The 16,015-nt window shown below is 69.3% G+C and overlaps 2 protein-coding genes across 3 annotated transcripts; both read left to right on the top strand.

Moving 5' to 3' along the window:
• Positions 1-21: 21 nt before the first annotated feature.
• Positions 22-9,311, top strand: WIPF2 (WAS/WASL interacting protein family member 2). 2 transcript variants are annotated; one of them, XM_065731611.1, is made up of 8 exons: positions 22-102; positions 5,534-5,641; positions 5,974-6,106; positions 6,265-6,384; positions 6,764-7,423; positions 8,095-8,304; positions 8,427-8,528; positions 8,938-9,311. In XM_065731611.1, the coding sequence occupies exons 2-8, from the start codon at positions 5,579-5,581 to the stop codon at positions 8,976-8,978; spliced, it is 1,329 nt and encodes a 442-aa protein (XP_065587683.1). In that variant the 5' UTR covers positions 22-102; positions 5,534-5,578; the 3' UTR covers positions 8,979-9,311. The 2 variants fall into 2 exon arrangements, with proteins under 2 accessions (XP_065587683.1, XP_065587684.1); XM_065731612.1 differs by lacking the exon at positions 22-102 and adding an exon at positions 5,063-5,229 and having other exon boundaries at positions 5,527-5,641.
• A 643-nt stretch (positions 9,312-9,954) lies between these two features.
• On the top strand, positions 9,955-13,179 carry CDC6 (cell division cycle 6). The gene is given in 12 exon segments (XM_065731616.1): positions 9,955-10,154; positions 10,417-10,646; positions 10,744-10,962; positions 11,041-11,240; positions 11,376-11,545; positions 11,631-11,737; positions 11,821-11,873; positions 11,875-12,062; positions 12,189-12,288; positions 12,338-12,544; positions 12,793-12,933; positions 13,051-13,179. Coding segments are annotated over 11 exon segments (1,695 nt in total). The 5' UTR covers positions 9,955-10,154; positions 10,417-10,426; the 3' UTR covers positions 13,141-13,179.
• The last annotated feature ends 2,836 nt before the right edge of the window (positions 13,180-16,015 follow it).

The following is a 16,015-nucleotide window of genomic DNA, read 5'->3' on the forward strand; positions in this document are numbered from 1 at the left end:
GCAGTCGGGGAGCGGCGGGATCCATTTTGTTACGGGGCGGCCGGAGGCGGAGGCGCCGCTGGGCCGCGTTTCCGGGTGCGGCGGGAGGAGCGGCGGGCGGCGGTGAGGAGCGGGGAACGGGAGCGGGAGAGCGGCGGGGGGAGGGGAGCGGCGGGCCGGGGCTGCCGGGGCGAGGCCTACACGGCGGCTCTGCCGTCCTTTCCGCTGCTTCCGGTGCTGCCCGTGGGTACCGGCGCCTCGCGGGGCTCGTGGGCCCGGAGCCGGGTCGCTGCGAGCCCGCTTCGTCCTTGCCCGCTGTGCCCGGTGCTCGGGGCGGAGGTTTTAGCGTGGAATGGTTCCCGTGGGGCGCTGCCCCGCGGGGCCCTGCTCGGTGAGGTGCCGCTGTCCCAGCGCGGCCCCGTTTACCTTTGGCGGAGTTGGCTGTGCGCGCCCTGTGGGTGTCACTGCCGTGTGCCACGAAGGGCAGGATCCGGCCCGTCTGCCGCCGGCGCGGAGTGCGGATGCGTGGAGCTGCGTGGCCGTGCTCCGCAGTGTCACGTGCTGCCTCCGCAGCGCTGCTGGGCCGGATCCTGCTTGCTGAGCACCGCTGCTCGCGGGTGCAGCCGCCTCTGTGCTCCTTGTCTGAGCACGGTGGCCATGGGAGGGGGCTGCTACCCGGCACCAGGACCACCCCCCCCCCCTCCCGGCCCCACAGGAATGCGAGCACGCAGCCTGCTTTCCCATGGCTCCCAGCACAGACCCCTCTTTGTGCTGAGCGGGGCGAGGGCGGGCTTGGCTCTGTCCCTGTGTGCTGTCAGCGTGCCAAGCCCAGTGCCACCAGGAGCGTCCACTGGGACGGCAGTGCAGGTGACCCAGCACTGTGCTGCCAGCTTCCCCCCCGCACCACCGCTTCTGCAGCGTGTGAGAGCTGTTTGAATCCATTCCTCCAGCTGCACGGAGGTGTGTGGCTCTGCGTGGCTCCCAGCCAGCACTGCAGTGTGTGAGGCTGCAGAGCTTGTGGCTCCTGTGGCTGCAGGATGGCAGGTCCTGGAAGGAGCAGCACGGTGCAGGAGCACAGCCAGGCTGTGGGGCTTTCTGCCCGTGCAGAGCCGGGGCTGGGTGCGTGACGCCGGGGTAGCAGGGCGCGTTCCAGGTCAGGGCTCACTGCCCACTCTGCTTTGCTTTAAAGCGCTGTCGTGGAGGCGCTCTGGTCCTCGTCTGACCTACTTACTTACATCTGGCTGCTTGGAAGGAAGGCAGATTTGCTGTGCCAAAGAAGTAGCTCTCTGCTGGGAAGCAAAGGTGGGAGGAGGGAGCGGGGGGGAAGTGCCCTCAGAGCGAGGGGCCAGCGTGTTGGGTTTCTGCTGCCTGTGCCAGGGCAGTGCTGGAACGAGCACAGCTCCCCGGGCTCACTGCTTGCTCCGGTGTTACCGGCTTGGCTCGATCATGTGTTGGTCTTTTCCTGATCAGGATCAGCCCGTGGGCACTGCAGTGCTGAGAGCAGAGATTCCCAGGCCCTGCAGGTCTGTGCCCTGCACGGCACCGTGCTCAGCTGCCTCTGCACCGTCCTGCTTCCCACGGCCCCTTCCTGCCCCCCTTCCTTGCTTCCTTTCTCCCTGACAGGAGAGCTGGAGATACCTGCAGCACCGGCCGGACCAGCCAGGGCCGTGGCAGCTGGGCAGGGAAGCTTGCAGGGCGAGGAGTGACGCTGCTGAGCACACGGAGGCTCGTGCTCCACTTGGCTTTCCCACCGTGAGCTGAGCTGACAGCTGTGGGGCTGCTCAGGAGCCCCAGGACCCCGAGCTGTGGGGCAGCTGCGTGCTCACCAGCAGTGCTGGCATGCAGGGACCGTGCAGCCGTGCCTCAGAGCCTCCGTCTGTCACCCTGCATTAGTAGGTCACGTCTCAGAGCGAGCTCTCCTGCCCTCTGTGCTGCCCGTGAGCTCACACCGTGTTCTTGGCACCTGCTGACCCCGCGGGGTGCTCACTCTGCATGGGAGCACTGCTGGGCTGCAGCACGGCTCACGTGGCTCTTGTGTGTTGGGAGCGCCCTAGTGATCTCGTGCTGTTAACAAGGCCCAGTGCTAAGCTGTGTGCAGCTTTAGGATCTTGCTCATACATCCAACACGTGTGTGCCCCGGAATAACGCTCTGCTGCTGGATGTGCTGTGGTGGCTTGCACATTTTCCCAACCTGTCCGTGGGAGAGGTGCACTTCTTCAGGCAGTTGAGCTCTGCAGAAGTGATCAGCAGTGATCTCTGAGCTTCCTCGCTGCGAGGCCAGCACGGCCCGGGCTCCACCACACAACCTTCAGCTCTGTGTCCCAGCAGGGCTGGAGCTCGGGGTCTGCCCCATGCCCTCGGATGCTCCCCGTGGGTCCTGCATTGTTCTCTGTGGGACGTGGGCTGCACAGCACGTTGTCCTCAGCCGTGGGTCACCCCCAGAGCTGGCGGGAAGTCTGTGTGTCTCCCCCTGCTTCCTCCCACTGCAGCAGGCAGAGCACGAGGAGTCTCGGAGCTGTGTGTGCCACCTCTCCCTCCCCGCCTTCCTCTCCCCAGGAGCTGGCAGCGGGGAAGCACGCAGCCCCTGGGAAGGGCCCTTCCTGCTCCGGCCTTTCCCGCATCCTAATGGCAGGACGTGAGTCCTCACCGCTCATTAAACACTTCCTCTGCCCAACGAAGCCAGCTCCGTGCAGAGCTGGGAGCAGGTCACCCTGCTCGGGCTGAAGCAGAGCTGGGGTGGTGGGAGGCACGGCTGCGCGGGGGGTGGGAGCATCTAATTCGGGGTTTTGTTAAAAACACGTTGCCAGTGAGCGTGGGTTGTGCAGAATGGAGCGCCCGAGTCCCGCGGGGCCGTGGCGTGGCTGGCTGCACGCAGACAGCTCTCCGAGCTGCTCCAAATGGAGGTGGCAGCTCATGCTCTGAAAGCACACGGCTGCGATTTTAAAAGCCTGAGTGACCTTAAGTCCTGCCACGGCTGTCTTTTAGGATGAATTATTTATGGCGCATCTTCGGGGCCGCCTGAGCCCCCGCTCACCACGGGCAGCAATGGCAGGGCCTGGGCCTGGGAGGGCTGTGCCCCCCCCGGGGTAAGGAGGTTTGGGTGGGAAGGGGGGACAGGAAAAGGAGCAGTGCGAGGCGGGGGCGGCCTTGGAAGGCCTCCCCGGACCGGTGCAGCTGCATTCTGCAGCCGACATCAGAGGGCTGGAAGTTCCTCTTGATCTGCAGTTCAAAGCCACTGCCTCCCTGAGGATGGAGCGCTCCGTGTCGGCTTTGCAGATGCGTGCGGGCCGGGAGACACCGCTCCTCTGCAGAGCCCAGGTCCCCGGAAAGGCACAGGGACAGCACCTGAAGGTCGCTGCCGGGTGTCCAGCTGCCCGGAGGGGGCATTTCTCTTCCCCTCGGGGCAGAGGGCTCTGCAGACCACATCCCAGCTGCTGCATCCCCACGGGCAGTGTGTTCCGGGGGGGTGGGGGGGATCCCCGGGCTTTGGTGGGGCACTTTGAGCCCCAAACGCAGAGGGGGGCAGTGCCGGGGGGCTGCAGCAGCAGAGTGCTCCGTGCGGGGTGCCGGGGCTGCGGGGAGCTCCTCGGGGTGCTCCTCGCTCGGCTCTCCTCCGCCCCTCCTGGCTCAGCCCAGACGAGCTCGCAGTGCTTTGATCTGGCGGCCGCCTTTCACGCTGCCCTGATTCACGTCTTCCAAATCGCTTTCCCTGCGAGCACAGCGAGCTGCTGCCGCGGCACGCAGAGCTCGGGGGAAGGAGCTGTGCTGCTGAGGAACAAAGGGGAGAAGCGCTGTGTGAGCGGCATCGATGCGCAGCGCGCTGTCTGTGAGGTGTGCACAACACGTGAGGGGTGCCCCGAGATCCCCGTGGGGTCCTTTCACCCCTCTGGGGGGCTTTGGCTTTTGTGTGCTGTCTTTATGAGATGTAGGCTGTGCGTTAGAGCCGCTCCCGGCCGGGGGTGTCCGCGTCGGTGGTGGTGTGAAGCCGGGCACTGCTGTGCTGCGCTCAGTGCCTCTGGAGTTGTGTTTTTAATGTGACCTCCGCTGCTGATCTGCGGTGTGAGCGCGGCCGTGTGCTGCACTGAAACGACCCATTCCTCGGGAATTCAGCCCCGCTTTATCCTCGAGCTGCTTTGGCTTAAACCCTTCTCTCACGCTTCTAGGTCAGAGCTTCTCGCGGATGCAGTGTTCAGCAGCACGTCAGGGCTGTGTGAGGTAGGGCAGGTAGCCCCTCTCCCCCCCAGCTGTGACTGCAGGAGGTGACCGTGCTCCCGGTGCAGTGCATCCTGAGTGCAGATCTGCACCATCCGCCCGTGAGTCGAAGTCAGGGGGAGGTGTGGAGCAGGGCTGCGTGTGACACAGCTCACGGTGCTGGCACTGTGCCTGTGCTGGCTGCTGGCTCCAGCCTGCAACGCACGAGCCCCGTGCGGGAGCCTCAGCGCCCTGGGCAGGGAAGGAGCACGGGGAAGGAGCCCCACTTGGCCGTGTCCCAGCAGCTCCAGGGCTGAGATTGCGGGTGCTGGTGCCCTCACCCTGCCGGGTCAGGGCGAGCTGAGCTCTGGGCAGCGGGGAGAGGTGAGTGCCGCAGCCGTGGGCTGGCTGCTGGCTCTGTGTGAGTGCCAGTGAGGAGCTGCTTCCTGCTGTGTCCTGGTGCTTTCTTGTGAGGCCACTTGCAGTCGTGGAGCTGCTCGCCCGGCAGAGGAGCTGCTTTTAATTGCAGGCGATTTACACGTTTATTTTGTCGTGCTGCAGAGCCTTGGCCGGGGGCACAGGGAGCTGCTGTCCCCGTGCTGTGCACTATTAGGAGTGTGGATGTGTCCTGAAGGTAGACATGAGCGTATTCTGGGCTCTGTGTATGGCAGCAAATTGGAGTTTACTGCAAAAGGTGAGAAGAGATCTAAAAGAAATTCACTCGTGTAAGTGTGGTGATGGCCTCCCTGCTCTCATGGCCTGGGGGGTCCGGGATCAGGAGGTGAAAGGTGCGGTGCGAGCCCGCAGTGCTCCTCATTGTCGTGGGTTTCCCTGGGGCAGGAGCTGCTGCTCTGGACAGGGACACCTGAACGTCCTGGGGTGCACACGGGGCTCCCGTCACCACATTCCTATTCCCTGAGCTGCCAGGGTGGCACAGCCTGCAGCGGTGCCGTCAGAGGCACGAGCCCGGCCTGCACCTCCTGGTGATTCAGGCTCCTTCCTGTCCCCACTCCGTGGCCGACCCGGACCCGGGAGCCGCACTGCTGGGAGCTGCTCGGGGTGAGCTGCGGAGGGGGTGGCTGTGTTTGGGGTTCAGGTGGGTTGTGGTGCAGTTAGGGCTGTGCTGGGAATGCCTGTGTGGCTCCTGGCTCGCACACACCCCTTCAGGGATGTCTGGGGTTGGCACAGTGGAGTTGGCACGGGGTGTTGGCCCCCACCTGAGCATGGGACAGCAGCAATGGGTTGGGAACGAGTTGGGGCAGGAGCCCCGGGGCCTCTGTGTGGCTGTAGCCCTGACTGCAAGGTGTTTCTCCTCTTCTTTCCCCTCGGTCCTGACTGCTTCTTCCCTTCCCTCAGGCATGAGTGAGCAGGCTCATCCCCAGCACTGAGCAGCCGCAGCCGGGCCGCCATGCCGATCCCCCCCCCGCCGCCGCCGCCCCCCGGCCCCCCGCCGCCCCCCACCTTCAGTCAGGTAAGGGCTTCCCTCGGCACGATCTGTCTGTCCCCGTTACCCGTAGCAGCCTGGCTGTGCCTGTGGCAGCTCTGTGCACGTGGCTGTGAGGGAGCTGCGCCTTGGGTTGGATGGGGTCTTGGCCTCAGCTGTGGGTTGGGGGTGCAGGAGCTAGCTCCTGGGGCAGCCCTGACCCCCAGCTGCGAGGGACACCCAGGAATGGTTGTTTGTGGGGTGCTGCGGGGCTCAGTGGAGCAGGAATGGGAGGGGGCAGCCAGGCTGTGCCCCCTCTGCACTGGGCTGTGCTTGCTGTGCGTGCCGTGAGCTGCTGCTGAGGGGCTTCTTGTCTGCAGGCCAACACAGAGCCACCAAAATTGAGCCGAGAGGAGCAGCGCGGCCGCGGGGCCCTCCTCCAGGACATCTGTAAAGGGACCAAGCTGAAGAAGGTGACTCAAATCAATGACCGGAGCGCCCCGATCCTGGAGAGTGAGTGCCCCCCCCCCCCCCCCCCGGCACGTGCCCCACACCAGGTGCTGCTCTGCACTTCAGGGTGGGCTCCGGGCTCTCAGCCGTGCACTTTCTGGTGGCTGCTGCTTGGAGGAGCTGACACACCAAGCGTAACCTCTGCGCCTTTGTCCTTGCAGAGCCCAAGGGCAGCGGTGGCAGCAGCTATGCCTCGGGCTCAGCTGCGATCCAGCCCAAGGGAGGGCTCTTCCAAGGGGGTGTGCCCAAGCTCAGACCCGTGGGAGCAAAGGACAGCTCAGGTAAAGGCCCTCAGACTGCGGTCAGTGTGGGGCGCCCTGGGAGACCCCCGGGCAGGAAACGGTGGAGGATCTGCCGTGTTTGCATGGGACCTTAGCAGCAGGACCCCCCAAGTGCCACCCGCGGGTGGCCGCAGACGAGCGGTGCTCCGTGCGGGGCATCCCCAGCACCGCCCAGCGCTGCTCGCTGCTGCTTTGAGCGGCAGCAGAGTGGGGCGGTGAGAGCGGAGCAGCGTGGCTGCGCACTGTGCCAGCTCCCTGCCGGTGCCAGACAGCACTCCCCGCGGTCTGGCCCTCGCCGCAGAGCGGGCAGGCTGCCCCGGGCAGCGCCGCGCTGTCCCTCGCTGTGCCCGGTGTCTCATCCCGCTTTCCCTCCCCGCAGACGGCTCCGGGAAGCAAACCCTGCAAGTCCCCGGCTGCAGAGCCGCCGCCCCCAGGCCCCCGGTGCCGGCCGGCAGCGGCCGACCTCAGGATGACTCTGACGGCAGCCGAGCGTCTCCTCCGGAGCTGCCGCGCACGCAGAGGCCGTCCCTCCCGGACCTTTCCCGGCCCGGCACCGCCGGCGGCACCGGCATGAAGCACAGCTCGTCCGCCCCGCCTCCTCCCCCCCCCGGCCGCCGTGCCGCCGCCCCGCCCGCCCCCCCGCCCGCACACGGCCCCAAGGTTTCCTCTTACAACCGGGAGAAGCCCCTCCCGCCCACCCCGGGACAGCGAGCGCCTGCTGGCAGGGACGGACCCCCCGCCCCCCCGCCCGTCAAGCCCCCGCCCTCCCCAGTCAGTATCCGAACGGGGTCGGCGGCTCAGGGCCAGTCCCTCGCCCCCCCACCGCCCCCTTACCGGCAACCCCCCGGTGTCCCCAACGGCCCTTCCAGCCCCATCAACGAGTCCGCCCCGGAGCTGCCGCAGAGGCACAACTCCCTGCACAGGAAGACGCCGGGTCCCGTGCGGGGCCTCGCACCGCCGCCGCCGGCCTCGGCCTCCCCCTCCCTCCAGAGCAGCCGCCCCCCGCCGCCGGCCCGGGACCCCCCCAGCCGTGGGGCAGGTGAGAGCTCTGCTGCGAGTGCGTGCTGGTGCCGTCGTGTTGACCCAGGGTCGCGTCTGTCCGGCTCCGTCCGTCTGCTCGTAGGCGGTGGCCGTGCAGCTCAGGCACGCGTGGCCGCCGTGTCCTCCTGGGGCGGGAGGGGAGCGTGCCGGAGCCGTGCGCGCAGCACTGGGCTCCCTGGATGTCACCGAGGCGGTGACAGAAAGCTGCAGCAGAGCCTCCGTTCCGTGTGCTGGGTTCGGCCCTGTGAGGTTCGGATGCGTCCGGCGGGGAGCGGGGACAGCGCTGTCCTGGTGCCCCCCCCGCTGCTGCCCGCAGCTCCAGCCTGGGCCCCTGCCAGGCCGCCGTGCTGCGTGCCCTGCCAGAATCCTCTGCTGAGTTACGGCTGGCGGACCGCTGCCTCAGTGTGTGTGTAATTAGCCTAACGAGGAGCACGACCCGGGAGCGAGGGAGGGGCGGCAGGGCTGCTGCTTCGGTGGCCCCTGGGTGCGCTCAGCCTCAGAGCTAGGGGGCAGAGCTGGGGGGGCTCGTGCCCACCCGGCCCCGCTCTCCTCCACCCTCGGTGCCGGTGGGATGTCCCTGTCCCCGCTGCAGGGCCGGGGGGAGGGGGGGGGCTTTGCTGTGGGGCCCCTTGTTGCACTGCACGGATGCTGACCCTGCTCTCCTTGCAGCCCCGCCGCCTCCGCCGCCTGTGCTGCGAAATGGGGGGCGTGACGCCCCCCCGCCCCCACCCCCCTACAGACTGCATGGTTCTACTGAGCCCCCCGGCCGTGGGAAGCCACCCCCGCCACCCACCCGGACCCCCGCCGGCCCACCCCCACCCCCACCACCAGTGAGGAACGGGCACCGGGACTCCATTGCCACTGTCAGAGCATTCCTGGGTGAGTGGGGCTGTGTGCTGGGGCAGGATGGGGGGAGCAGCCCCGGGGGTCTCGGGCAGAGCTGAGCCCATCCACACCCCCTCCTGACCTGCCCAGTTGTTCCCCCCCCCATTTCTCTGCAGATGACTTTGAATCCAAATACTCCTTTCACCCCGTCGAAGACTTTCCAGCCCCAGAAGAATATAAATACTTCCAGAGAATCTACCCCAGCAAAACAAACAGAGGTGAGGGCAGAGCAGCCCCCCGTGCCCTGCAGAGCTCCGGGGGGGGGGTAGGGGGGCAGCAGAGCCGCCCGCTGTCCTCGTCCTGCTCCAGCTGGCGTGGGGCAGGGGGGTTCGGGAGCGCAGGTTGCCCCAGCAGTGCCCGTGTCCCCGTTAGCTGTGCTGGGATGCAGCACGGAGCAGCCTTGCCGTGCTGCTGCAGCGTGCCAGCCCTGCGGATCCCGGGGGGGGCTCTGGGGAGGGCGGGATGCACGGTTATTTTTAGAGCCATGAATGTTTAATGTGGATTTGAAAGGCCCTGAGCTTTCTGTGCGTGCCGCAGCGGCTGCTGCTCACATCGCAGCTCTGGAGTGGTGCGGGGGGGGGGGGTTGGGGGGGGCAGGCCTGGTTTCACCATGCTTTCTTCTTGCAGCCACACGCGGGGCCCCCCCTCTGCCCCCCATCCCCAGGTGAAAGCGAGCTGCGCCGGCGGTCGGTCCTGAGCACAGCCACGGAGCTGCTCCCCCTCCTTCAGATGGACCCCCCCACACTTCCCCGCCCCCAGGATCCTGCATGACGAACTCCGGCCCCTTCAGCTCCCCCAGGACGGGTGGACCCCCCCGGCCCACGCTCACCGCAAACCCACGCAGCTCCTTTCCCCGCAGCCCCAGGTCGGACCCCGCGCTCCAGGCAGCGGGCAGGGCCGGGGGGGGGCAGGCAGCGGGCTGCTGGGGCCGGGCACGGGCTGTGCCTGGGGGGCCGTGGGGGCTCAGAGCGGAGTGGGGCTGTGGGATGGGGGCAGCGGAGCCCTCTGCCCCAGTGCTTTCACACAGGAGCTGCTGGGTGTGGGGCTGCGTCCCCACAGTGGGTCCAGGAGGGCGTGCAGCCCCATTGTAACCCCCCCCCCGTCACCAAAAGGGAGTGGACAGAGTGGGGGGGTCTGCAGGGGGGGCTCCGGGGGCTGTCACACGCGTGGGGGGGGCAGGGGCTGTGTGCTCACGGAGTGGTGACCCCGGGCTGTGTCCGCGCGGCGCGGGGGGGGTCCGTTCCCCACAGTTACTGATCTGTTTGGAGCTGCACCGTAGGGGGAGGGGCTGCGGGGGGGGGTACAGAGCCCTCACCTTTCACTGTTCTTTGTTCGTTCGTTTGTTTTCTACGATGTTGGAACCTTCCCCAGGTGGGAGCGAGGCCCTGCGCGGGGGGGGGGCACCGTTTGGTTTCATTAAAGGCAGAAAAGGCCCTCCCCGAGCGCTCGGCTCAGCCCCTGGGGGGGGGGGGTGGAGGGGCTGAAAAGGGGAGAGGGGAAAAAAGCCGCGAGCTCGGAACTGCGTTTAAATAAAAGTAATAAAGGTGCAGCGCTGTCGGTATTGGGGACTTTGGAGGGGGTTGGGGGGCTTTGGTTTGGGGGGGGGGCTCGGCGCTCCCGCCCGCCGGACTCCATCTCCCGGAGTTGGCGGCGCCGCCTCCCGGCATGCCCCGCGCGCTGCCGCTCATTGGCTGTTCGGCGCCCCGCCCCTCCGCGGGGTTTGGCGCGAGATCTCGTGATTGGCTCCGGCGCTGTGAGGCGCAGCCAATAGAACCAGCGGGGGCGGGGCCCGTCCGGTTTGCTGGCGGGAAGCGCGGAGCTGAGGGCTGAGTTGGCGCCATAGGGTGAGTGGGGCGGGTGTGGGGCAGGGGATGGGGCACGGCCGTGGGGTTTGCGGCTGGGAGCGGGGGCACGGTGTGGGACCGGACTGCGCGGATACGGGGGGCGGAACTGTGGGGCACGGCCGGCGGATAAGGGCAGCGCTGCGGGCTGTGGCGGTATGGGGTCGCGTTGTAGGGCTGCAGGGGCTGTGGGGAGGGGAGGTGGGTGTGGAGCATGGGGCAGCTCGGGGCGGGGTCCCGCCGTGACCGCTTTCCGTCCCCGCAGGGCTGCAGCCATGGCCAGTGCCCGCCCGCAGCGCCAGGCCACCATCGCCTTCCCCCGGCGGAGGAGCGCCCGCTGCAGTGCCGCGGCCAAGACCCCCCCGGCCGACCCCGACCCCGCAGATCCCACTGCCCCGTGCCTCTCGCCTGCGTCCCCGCGCCCCGCAGAGCCCGGCCCCGTCTCACTGTCACCCCGCAGCACGGCACTACCCCTGAGCCCCCGCAAGCGCCTGGGTAAGAAACGCTCACCTCCCGAGACCCCCCCCCCACGCAGGGGCAGCCCCACTCCCGGGCACCGCCGCGTGGGTCACACAGAGCTCCGCTTCTGCAGGCGATGACAACCTGTGCAACACTCCCCGCACCGCGCCCTGCTCCCCGGCCAAGCGCTGCAAGGAGAACCGCGGCTGCCGCGTGCTCTTCGGGGACCCCACGTCCTCCCCTGGAAAGCCGACCCCCCCGGGGCCGTCCGTGCAGCGACGTGGGCAGGAGACACCGCCGAGCTCAGCGCACAGCGCAGGGCCGCCCCGCAGCCGCCTCTTCAGGCAGGAAGGTGGGTGTGGGTGGCGGTGGGACGCGGCCCCGTGTTCTCAGCCCGTTTCCCACTCTCGTCCCCCCGGTTCTCCCGCAGCCACGTGCTACCAGCAGGCCAAGCGTGTGCTGCACACGGCGGTGCCCGAGCGCCTGCACGGCCGCGAGCGGGAGACGGCCGCCGTCCAGCAGTTCCTGCGGGAGCACGTGGCCGCGCGCCGGCCCGGCAGCCTCTACATCGCGGGAGCTCCCGGCACCGGGAAAACGGCGTGTGTGAGCCGCGTGCTGCACGACTGCCAGGTGTGTGTGCTGCCCTTAACCCTGCTCCCTCCCCCTAACCACGCTCTGGGCTCTTCAGTGCAATAAGCTCAGAGTGGGCACACGGGGCCCGGCAGGATGCAGACAGCCCCGTGTGACACTGTCCCATCCCCACAGGAGGAGCTGGCGGGCGTCCGCAGCGCGGTGCTGAACTGCATGGCGCTGAGCAGTGCCCACGCCGTGTTCCCCGCGGTGGCGGAGCAGCTGGGGCTGCCCACGGCTGGGGCGGGCGGCAGGGAGCTGGCACGGCGGCTGGAGCGGGCGCTGACGGCCAAGGGACCCATGCTGTGAGTGACTGTGGGGGGCTGTGGGGGGGGGACACGCGGCCCCGGGGTCCCCGTCGGGGCTGAGGGCTGCCGGCTCTCCCCGCAGGCTGCTGGTGCTGGACGAGCTGGACCAGCTGGGCAGCAGGGCGCAGGACGTGCTCTACACCATCTTCGAGTGGCCGCGGCTGCCCGGCTCCCGCCTGGTCCTCATCGGTGAGCGCGTCCCCCCGGCCCCTATCCATCGCTGCCCCTAAACCGGGATCCCCCTGCCCTCCTCACCCCGCTCTGTGCTGTAGGGTTGGCCAACGCTCTGGACCTCACGGAGCGCGTGCTGGCACGCCTGCACACCCCCCCCGCTGCCCGGCCCCCGCCTGCTGCGCTTCGCCCCGTACAGCCACCAGGAGCTGGCTGCCATCCTGCACGGCCGCCTGCAGCAGCTGCGGGGCGGCCCCGTCCTCGAGCCCAACGCCCTCCAGTTCTGTGCCCGAAAGGTCTCAGCTGTGTCCGGGGATGCGCGCAAAGCGCTCGATGTGTGCAGGTGGGTGTGGGGCTGCGGGGCCTGTCCTGACCCACAGCGCCCGGTGATGGCTGGGACGGCGCTGCGCTGTGGTCTGGGGGGGGGGGCTGAGCCCACCCCTGGGTGCTGACGGGGCTGTGCCCTCAGGCGTGCTGTGGAGCTGGTGGAGCTGGACGTGCGGAGCCAGACGCTGCTGCAGCCGCCGCCTGGAGGTGAGTGACCGACCCACGGAGGGGGCACTGACCCCGTGCTCCCATCTGGGGGCCGTCCCTCTGCCCATCTCACAGCGCCTGAAGCCCCTCCGCCCCTCTGCAGGTGACTCCGTCCCCAAGAGAGTGGGGCTCCCCCAGGTGTCCCGCGTCCTCTCGGAGGTGTTTGGGGACCGCGTGGCACCGGGCGGCGCTGGGGCCCACGATGCGTTCCCAGTGCAGCAGAAGCTCCTCGTGTGCTCCCTGCTGCTGCTCGCCCGGCACCTGCACACACGCCAGGTCACCCTGGGCAAGGTGAGCAGCAGCCGTGGGCTCCTCGGGGCCCCCCCCACGTTCTCCATCATCTCTGTGCCCCCTGAGCTCCCCACCATCCCCGAGTTCCCCATTGAACCCCAGGGTTCCCCGTGATCCTTGGCGTCCCCAGTGCTCTTGAGGTCTCTGCTCCCTGAGGTCCTCACGGCCCTCAGCGTCCCCACAGCCCCCTGCGTCCCCTTGAGCTCCCCCCGGCTGCACTAACACCCCCTGCCCCCCCCCCCCCCCAGCTCCACGACGCCTACAGCCGCGTGTGCCGGCGGCAGCAGCTGAGCGCCGTGGCCCAGGCAGAGTGCCTGTCCCTGCTCACCCTGCTGGAATCCCGCGGCGTGCTGGAGCTGAGGCGCACCAAGGACACGCGGCTCACCAAGGTACGGCCCCCCCCGGGACAGACCCCCCTGGGACGGACCCCCCCCGGGACGGCCCCCACCCCGGGGACGGCCCCGGCGCTCCGGGCAGGGGCACTGAGCAGTGTCCCCCCCCCCCAGGTGTCCCTGAAGGTGGAGGAGGAGGAGGCGCAGCACGCGCTGCAGGACATCGCGCTGGTGGGCAGCATCCTGGCACGGGGGCTGCCCTGAGCCCCCCCCCCCCCCCACGGCCGCTCGCTGTCGGTGTCTCCGTGGGTGCTCAGCAATCCTATGCAGTTTTATCCTTGTTATTTTATTAATTGTTGTTTGTGGGAGGGTGGGGGCTGCTGTGGCCCCCCTGTGTTCCCCCCAACCCCCCCCCCTCTCCTGCTGTGGTGCCTTCCCACTTTGGGTGTGGGGATGGCTCCGTCAGAGCTGTGGGGGGAACGTGTGGGGGTCCCCCTATCTCTGTGCCCTAATAAAGTCCTCCTTAATTGTGCTGCTGCCGTGGGCTTTGTGTCCCCATCCCGTGGGCGCAGGGTTGGCCCCACTTGGCCTCTCGGCCCCCCCGCCCCCCCCAGCTCCTCCACTCGTGTTAAATAACGGCTGTGCTGACCTAATTCTGCAGCTTCCCGGCTGCGGGGGGGGGGGAAATGGAGCTGCAGTGTTGGGGGGGGGCTGCAATCTCGGGTGCCCCAATCTGTGCCATTGCCCCTCCCCATCTAGGCACTGCTCCCCCACCTCTGCCACACCCCCCCACCCAGACCGGGGCTGTTGGAGTGAAGGGGGGGCTCAGAAGGTGCTCCAGGGGGTCCCTTCCCCCCCCCGCTCTTTTCCTGTAGGGCTGAGCTGTGTCCCTGCTGTGTACAGCCGTACCTTGGGGGAACAGATTTTGGCGCCTCCTCTCTGCTCCCACTCCCAGGACTCCGTGTCCCTTCTCACCTGTCCCCACGCCGTGGGGCTGCGTGGGGGGGGGCGGGGAGGGGGGGTGTCCCCGTGTGCCCCCCCCACCCCCCCGTGTGACGCAGCCCCGGCGCTGGCAGTGCCTGGAAGGAAGCGGTGACCGCAGTGACGCAGCGGTGATGCGGTGGCACCGCGCTGCTGTGGGCCCCCCCACGGCACCACGCGACGTGAGCAGAAGGCCGCGGCCACCTGTGTGAGCAGCACGGCCCGGGGACCGCCCCGCAGTGCCACGGGGACGGCGCGGCCGTGTGCCCGCGTCCCCCTCGCTCCGTGCTCTGCGTCTGCGCCCACGGGGACGGCGGGGCCCCCGCGTCCCCCCGCCGGTGTCCCCCAGCGCCTCGCTGTCCTCCCTTGCACTCTCCTTACATAACGGCCACGTGGCCGGGCACGGTCCCCTCCCGCCGCGCTGTCACCGCGGGCACCCAGATTCCATCTGACAGCCGCTTCCGCTCCGCTGCGCCCGCGATGGGCACCGGGGACGGGGGGGCACAGGCGCGACCCCGCGTGACCCCGCGTGGGGACACCGGCGCCCACCCTGCGGGCCACAGCCCATGGGGGTGCGTGGTCGGCGGTGCCCCCCGACCTTCGTGGGTGCCGTGGGGTTGGGGGGTGGCTGGGGGGGCTCAGCCGGGCGGGGGTCTGTGCGCATCTGGCAGTGATTTGGTGCATTCCTCCGGGCTGAGCGCATGCCGGGCCGGGCTGCGGTGTGTGGGGAGGGGGCTGCAGTGGGGCCGGGGGGAAACTGAGGCACCTGTGGGGTGCGGGGACAGCAGTGCCTCTGCTGTCCTGTCCCAGTGGGGTGGGCCCGGGTAGTGGGAGCAGCCCGATTCACGCGTGTCCGTGTGTCTTTGTGCCTGCGTGCAGTGTGTCTGTTTGTATGTGCCCACACGCCCCTTGAGCCCGAACTGCCGTTGTAGTTCCTGCAGACCCAACTGCTGTCCCCCCACTGTGGGATCTCCGTGTCCCCACAGCCCCCTCGGGGCCCCTCTGTCCCGGCCGCCCCCGGTCCCCGCTGCCCGGGGATCAGCGCTATGGAGCTGCCCGCCCCTTACTGCTGTTCCCCCACGGACCCGGGCACGGTGCAGCCCCCCCTGGGTGACCCCACACCCCCTGCGGAGGCCGTAGGCTCCCTCCTCCCTCGGGGTGGGAGCCGTCCTCGGCATGCCCTGAGCGATCCGACAGGGGGCAGCTCAGACCCCTCCGGACGGAGGGATCGGGTGGGGGGGGGTGGGAAGGGGGGCAAGGAACGAAGCGATAGACGCGGCATGCCCTGAGCGCGGCCCCTTTAAGCCGCCCCCCCCTCCCGGGCGCGGCGCGCGCACCCACTTTCTCCCCTTCCGCCTTTTCCCGCGACTTCAAAGCGCTCCGGGCAGCGCCGCCCCGCCCCCCGCGGCGCCCATTGGCGGGAGGGGCGGGGCCGCGGAGTGGGGGCGAGTGAGAGCGCGGCGGGGGCGGAGCCTGAGGGGGGCGTGGCCGCGGGCCGGGGTGGGCGGGGCCAGCGGAGGCGGGGCGGCGCGCGCCCTCCCGCCCTCTCTCCGCCGCCGCCGCCGCCGCCGCCGCCGCCGCCGCCGCCGCCGCTGTGCCCCGGGCTGAGCCCCGCCCGGCCCGGCCCGGCCCAACCCCGGGTAAAGTTTCCCCCTCGAGCACATGACTCGCGATGGCCGCTGCCTCCTCGCCGTGAGCCGTTCCCTTTCGCCGTTCCGTCGTCCTTCGGCTCCGCTCGGCTCGCCGTGAGCCGCCATGCAGCCGCCGTTACCCGGAGCGTCCCGGCCGTGAGCGCCGCGCGCAGGTACCGCTCCGCTGCATTGTGTTCCGGGGGGGGGGGGGGAGCGAGGCTGCGTCCGCCCGCCGCGGCCCCGTGCCGGACCGAGCCCCCCTGAGCGGTGCGTTCCCCCCCCTCAGATAAAGGGGTCCTCCCCGGGAGGGGCTCCCCCGGAAAGAGGGGATCCTCCGCGGAGGAGCGGGCGGCTCCGAACGGGGGGGCGGTACCTGCGAACTGCGACCCCCCCCCCCACGGTTCGTTAACGTTTTGCTCCCCCATTTTTCCCCTGATGATAAGGGGGGCTGCTCCAGGCCCTCTCCCCCCCCCCCTTTTCCCCTTTCCCGGTCGGGGTTCCTCTTGGCGCGGGGGTTCCGGACCCAC

This window comes from Cyrtonyx montezumae, unplaced genomic scaffold, assembly GCF_038088225.1.
Source record: "Cyrtonyx montezumae isolate F1298 unplaced genomic scaffold, pur_monq_1.0 scaffold_143, whole genome shotgun sequence".
Lineage (NCBI taxonomy): Eukaryota > Metazoa > Chordata > Aves > Galliformes > Odontophoridae > Cyrtonyx > Cyrtonyx montezumae.

Coding starts and splice junctions, on each gene's coding strand:
- WIPF2 (XM_065731611.1), top strand. CDS start 5,579: ATGCCGATCCCCCCCCCGCCGCCGCCGCCCCCCGGCCCCCCGCCGCCC. Junction 5,642..5,973: donor CGCCCCCCACCTTCAGTCAG/GTAAGGGCTTCC, acceptor TCTTGTCTGCAG/GCCAACACAGAGCCACCAAA. Junction 8,305..8,426: donor CACTGTCAGAGCATTCCTGG/GTGAGTGGGGCT, acceptor ATTTCTCTGCAG/ATGACTTTGAATCCAAATAC.